Below are 6,214 nucleotides of genomic sequence, written 5' to 3'. Positions count from 1 at the left end.
ACTTGCATAAGCCACTTATTTAAGTTGGCTTCTCTGTCACCACAACTAAAAAATCCCTCCCTGGTATAACTGTCAACTCCTTCATGCAGTTTGTTTTGTTGCTATTTTTATTTGTTTGTTTCCTTTATTTTTTTTTGTTTATTGTAGTATTAATCATACTCACTCTGTAGCACAGAATTATGATCAATACCTGCGAGATCCCTCTACTGAATTAGTTCCATAGTCATACACCTTAATTATAGGTTTACTATGTACCAGGCAGTGTTCTAAGTGTTAATACATTACATATTAAACATTTAATCTGCACAATAACCCTAGGAAGTCAGTACTATTACTAGCATTATCCACACTTTACAGATAAGGAAACTGAGATGCAGAGAGGTTAAGTAACTTGCCCAAAATTACATAGTAAGTAATAAAGGCAAGATTTATTACCAAGCCAGTTTTGAACCAAGGCAGGCTATCTCATAAACACATGTTGCTAAAGAACACTAGAAAGACACACTACTCACATACTAACATTTGACATTGTCCAACTGTCTAATTTTTGCCACTATGATGAGTGTAAAGTGATATTTATCATTTATTGTATAATCTTGGACAAATTCCTAAACTCTCTGTGTCTGTTTCCTTGTCTATAAATTAGAGGTAATAAAATAATACTGATTTCAAAGGATTCTTGTGCAGTTTAAATAATACCAGTGACTTTGAGTATCTTTTCTATACTTATTGTCCATCTGGAGTTTCCCTTTTGAAAATTGCTTGTTCATATCTTTTACCTGTTTTTTAATTGGGTTTCCTGTCTTCTTCTTATTGATTTGCAGGGGGTGTATGTGTAGCAGTTATGGGTTACGCGTTAGTTTTAGATATTTATATCTCCTTCTATTGTTTTGTCTATGGTGCCCTTAATTGAACAGGAATCTTTCATTATGATATAATAAAATCCATTAATTGTGCTCCAAATATAGAGGATAAAGAGATGAAAAACAGTGTTTATGCCCTAAGCAACTTAAAGTCTAGCTGGAGAATCAAGAATATGTGAACAAATGTTAAATGCTGTGGAACAATCTGCAATATAATGCAAGTGGTAAGACTATGTAACCAACTGTATAACCTTGGGAAAGTAGCTAAATTTTTCTGAGCTTCAGTTTTCTCATTTGGAAAATGGAAGCAATAAAAAAATACCTTTCAGTTTGTTGTGATAATTAAATAAGAGATGTTGAATGGCTCTCATTGTATCTGGTATATGGGGACAACTGCAATTTAGATGCAAAGTAGATCAATGAAATAATAACAGCTACCATTTATAAAACTACCTGCCAGGCATTTTTTATACTGTATCTGTTTAAATTTCACAACCCCCTGCAAGGCATTATCACTGCCATTTGTCAGATGCAGAAACCTAGGGTCAGAGAGCTTAAGTTATTTGATGAAGGTCACGAAGCTAGTAAATGGCTGTGACAGGATTGAAAACCAGGTTGGTTTGACCTCAAACCTGATGTGTCTTCCACCATGCCAAGTTGTTGTCAGAAAAGGTGCTAGAAAAGCAATGAGACCTGAATTGAGTCCTGAAAACAAAATGAACCACAGAATTTCAATAGACAGAAGGAGGAAGAGAGGGAAGAAGATCACGCCAGATTCTGAGGGGGTGCAGTGCATATGCAGGATGCAAAGTAGTACGAGTTATTAGAGGGCAGACGCAAAACTTTGTACATCACATCTCCCTTCAATCCTAGCACAGTGACTGGGACAGAGTATCTGGTGCAGGAACATTCTCACATTACCATAAGGAGTAAATTGCCTGACTGGTATGTTTGAAAGAAGAACTAGGCACGTGCCACTCTCCCTCCTTGAGTTTGGAGAGCAGGCATGCCCCAGGAAGCATGTGTTTCCTGCTTTTCCAAGCAGTCAGATTTACACAAGCAAGTTTCCCAATTCTGTTTGTGACTGAGTGGGTCTCTCCAATTCTGGGCCCACGGTCCCTGCAGATCTAAAGCCATGGCTGCCATTCCAGCTTTAAGGTGAGGGTGGGGAAGGTGACATTTTGCTGTCCATTGGTCTGACTCCTACTGCTGTCTCAATGGATTCTGAATTTGCATGGGGAACATGGGTATTATTTTGAAGCCCCTTAAAACCGCTACAGTAGGCACTCGACAGACCTTGGCAGAAGAGTGAATATGACAAGTTCAGAGAACAACGAGAAGACTGGCCTGCTTGAGCAGGGAGCGTATGTCAATTAGTTGAAGAGAAGTTAGAAAGACAAAGTGGACCCAGTAATGGAAGCCTTACAAGAAAGGCAGAGAGTTTGGATTTGATGTGGGAAGGAGGGAGCTGAAATTGTCTGAGTAGAACAGGGACATGAGGAAGACAACCTTTAAATCAAGCAGTGAAAGAATATGGCGATGGGCTGCACCGAAGACTAGAGGGGAGAGCCTGAAGCCAGAGGGCAAATAGAGGTGGTTTCCAGATTTCACAGTGAGGTCTGACCTAGGAAAGGGGACGTGAAAGTGAATGGAGGTGAGGGATGAATATGAGACAGGAAAGCGAAAACCGCCAGGCTATGGGGACAACCCGGCTCTGGGAAAAGGAAACAGGTTTTGAAGGCAATCTCTCTGAAAGAGGTAGGTGAGCAGGCCGGGGAGCTCGGGGAAGTGGGGCTCAGTCTTGGGCATGCTAAATCTGAGGTGCCAAGTGGATTCGTTCTCGCCACCAGTGACATGGGACTCAAGGCAAGAAAGAAGCCTTAATTCGGAGTGTTTTAGAGTCAACACCATCAAAGAGGTAGCACACATTTGAAGGCCGCTGGGAAGTTGGCATTGGGAAGTATGAACATGGAGGCTACCTGGGATGACGGGGTGGGGCCAGGGACCCCGGTGAGGAGTGGGCGGAGGAGAGGAGGGGGGCACCGCTGCTAGACCCGAGGGAAGCACAGGTCGAGGCTGCAGGCAAACGGTGGACTCAGGGTCTTCTCAGCAGAGCTGGGCGGCCGCCACCTCTCCCCCGGAAATTTAGTTGAACCCAAAGCAGCCTTCCCCCTCGCCGGCCGGTTTTCCGGCCCCTGCACCCACTTCGCCGTGCTCCGGCCACAGTGACACCCTCGACCCCGGGCTGCCGGGGCCCCTCTGCCTTCCCGGCCCTCTCTCTTTCAGCTGTGGGGGGCGGCTCCCACTATCCAGGCCGCCGGGCGCCTTCTCCTCCGGGTTCCCGTCCCAGTCCCTGCCCGGGCCCCCCGCGGCACCGCCCACCTGGCCACCGCCGCAGCCCGCGCCCGCGGCCGGCCCGGGCTGCCGCAAGCCAACCTCCCCTCCCGGGGGTGGGGTTTTGGCTCCCCCGTCCTCCCTCCGCCTTTGTTGCAGCGCCCCGGGGGACACCCCTCTCTGCCTCCGGCTCCACGTCCAGGGGGCCGAAGGGGCGCTCGGCCAGGGCCCGTGCCGAGAGAGGGGTGCGGCGGCGCCAGGACGCACGCGGGCTCCCCGGAGCAGGGAGCGGGAGGAGGGGGGAGCGGGGCCGCGGGGGCCGCTGCTGCAGAAGGGGGAGGAGAATGGGGAGGAGCTGGGGGGCAGGCGATCGGGGAAGGAGGGGTCTTAAGGGGCGGCGAGCCCAGGTCGGGTTTCCTCCGAGGCTGGCGATCGGCGAAGCTCCCACCTTCGCCTAGAGCTCTCTGCGGCCGCCCTGCTCCGCGCCCTCCGGAGACCCGGACCGGACCACGGTGAGCGCAGACGCGCGGCGCGGAGGCCGGACCCCTCCGGGCGGCCGGGGGTGCTCTGGCAGGGCAGGGTGGGGGGAGCCGAGCCTGCGGGACCCGAAGAAGTTTCCCGGGTCGGTGCGGGGCCCGGCGCCTTCAGTCTCGGTCCCTTCTCTCCTCCGCAGATGTGGAAACGCTGGCTCGCGCTCGCGCTGGTGGCCGTCGCCTGGGTCCACGCCGCGGTAGGTGAGGGGCTGAGGAGGTCCGAACTCGGGCCCCGGGGCCGTCGGGTCTGCGCGCCGGGCGGGCCGGGCGTGCGCCCTGGTGATGCTCTCCCGGGCTGGCACCGGGACTTTCCGTGCTTGGGCGGGGCGGGCGGGAGCTGGGGGAGCGCTCCAGGCAGAAATGATACTTAGGAAACTTAAATCTCAAAAGCGGGGTAAGTAGTTTGGGCCGTAAGCGGCGGCCCCACCGGGACTAACATGGAGGGAGAATGGGGAGGGGGAGAGAGGACGGGCAGGGCCGATTGGGACGAGGCGGCGACAAGAGCAGCAGCGAGTTCAAAAAGGCGCCTTGAGTTCTTTCCTTCACTTCAGAGGAGATTGAGAAGTTAGGGACTTTTCCCTTCAAGTCTGTCTCCTCGCTGGGGACGGGGGAGAAACTCGAGATTCTTCTTTGGGGGCAAAATAAATTTTCCTTTCTCTTTTATAAAGTGAGATCATGATTTCCTGAAGTTTATTTTCTTCTTTGTAAAGTACCCTCGGGTTTTGTGTTATTATCTGGGCCATACATATAACGGCCTTTTTCCAAACTTTCCTTTAAACTGACATTGCGCAAGTGTGAGAGATCCGTTGCTCTGCTCTTTGGGGCTCTGCGTTTCCAGCTAAAGCATTTCAGCGCTTTTTTTAAAATGTTTTTTTCAACTCCAGTGACCTTCCTGAGACACTACAAACAAACCAACAAACCCTTCACTCACAAGCCCCTCCATTAACTCAAAGGTTTATGGACAGAAAATAAACAATTCTAAATTCCCTGGGCTCTAGTCTCCAGAAAAGTGAGGTCAGAAACTAAACATTTGATAATTATGGCAGGAAATGTGGAAGGAATTAAAAAGCATGAGGGAGAAGAAATGGAATGCACATTACAAAAGAAATAGCTCCCTGGTGGGTGGTTTATACTGCCTCTTAGAATTTTTTTCTACACATTGCAGTGTAACCACACCCTTAGCATCGCAGCTTGACTCTGCCCTCAAAAATAATAAACGCATACAAAGTCTTCACGATTTTTTAAATGTACACATTATACTGAACTATCATTTAATTCACTACTACATTGTTGCCTGAGGTGGAAACTCAACTGTTTTTACTCCTGATGAAATAAAAATAGCTAATATTTACTAGATATCTACTATGTGTTGTAATAAAATTCCATTTTAGTGATAGATAAACTGAGTCAGGGAAGGTTACATAACTTAGACATATAATGTCTTCAGCTACTAAATACTAGGGGTGGCATTTGAACCCAAGCAGTCTGGCACCAGACTCAAGGCTCTTGATCACCAGCTCATACCACTTCCAAGCACAAAAATTTAGCATTTACCAAGTACTTTTTGTATATCAGACATTGGGCTATGTGCATTATCTGCACCATTTCTTTTAAAGCTCCCTAAGCCCTGTAATGTTGGTCTTGTTATCCCATTTTACAGAGGAGAAAACAGGTTTAAGGAGATTAGGTAACTTGCCCAAGATCATACAACTAGTTAGTTCTGCAAAAGGATCTGAAGCCAGCTCCTTCTACCTTTGGAGCCCATCTAGAACTCCAGATCTGCTTCTCATCCATTTTGTTTTCCAGGGCTCGAATTTGAGGGAGTATCCCCTTTGACTGGCTGATTTAGTCCTACTTAAGGAACATTCCTCCATCCCCTGCTGTGGCCCTCAAAAGGCAGCCACAGTCCAGTGGTGGATGAGGTGAATCCCGGGTTTGGTTTTCCAGCAGGCTTAGGAATTGCCAGCCAGGGTGTGAAATCACTCTGTGAATTGGAACGCAAATATGAGGTGTGAGGAGGCTGTTGGTTCACTCACCAGGGTGTGTGGCCCAAGATCCGGGAGCTCCACACTCCCCTCCCCACCCTCCACATTGCAGGGAAAAGCCTAGGCCTGGTAAGAAGTTCCCTCAGCAGCAATTTCCTGCTGGAGGTAGAAGAGCATACAGTATTCTCACAAAATTCCCAGGCAAAATCTCCCTCACAGAATTCCCAGGCAAAATCTCCAAGGAAAGAGGCAAGATGGAGGAGTGCTGAGGTATGAGAACAGAGAGTTGATGGAGAAAGGAGGTCGCAAACTCACTGTGTGTGGAAACAGTTATAGTGAAAAGCTTGAGGGGTAGGTATGAGCTAGGTCACATTTCATGACTCCAGGTTATTAAGGATTATTCCCTTTTAATTAATCCAACCTCTTGCTGTCTAGCCCAAGTAACATTTGGCAAGTTTTAAAATCTATGTGTTAATAATAATAGACTTTTAATTATTAA

The 6,214-nt window shown here is 48.2% G+C and overlaps 1 protein-coding gene across 1 annotated transcript in view; it reads left to right on the top strand.

Moving 5' to 3' along the window:
- Positions 1 to 3,535: 3,535 nt before the first annotated feature.
- Positions 3,536 to 6,214, top strand: part of FSTL1 (follistatin-like 1) — a 52,775-nt gene continuing 50,096 nt past the window's right edge. The window contains exons 1-2 of the mRNA XM_012641125.1: positions 3,536 to 3,709; positions 3,871 to 3,927. Coding sequence (XP_012496579.1) covers positions 3,871 to 3,927 — 57 coding nt within the window. The 5' untranslated portion in view covers positions 3,536 to 3,709. The remainder of the gene's footprint in view (positions 3,710 to 3,870; positions 3,928 to 6,214) is intronic.

The sequence above is a fragment of the Propithecus coquereli genome, unplaced genomic scaffold, assembly GCF_000956105.1.
Source record: "Propithecus coquereli isolate 6110/MARCELLA unplaced genomic scaffold, Pcoq_1.0 Scaffold10, whole genome shotgun sequence".
Classification (NCBI taxonomy): Eukaryota; Metazoa; Chordata; class Mammalia; order Primates; family Indriidae; genus Propithecus; species Propithecus coquereli.
Note: the sequence above shows the minus strand (reverse complement) of the source record. Positions and strands in the feature narration are given on the sequence as shown.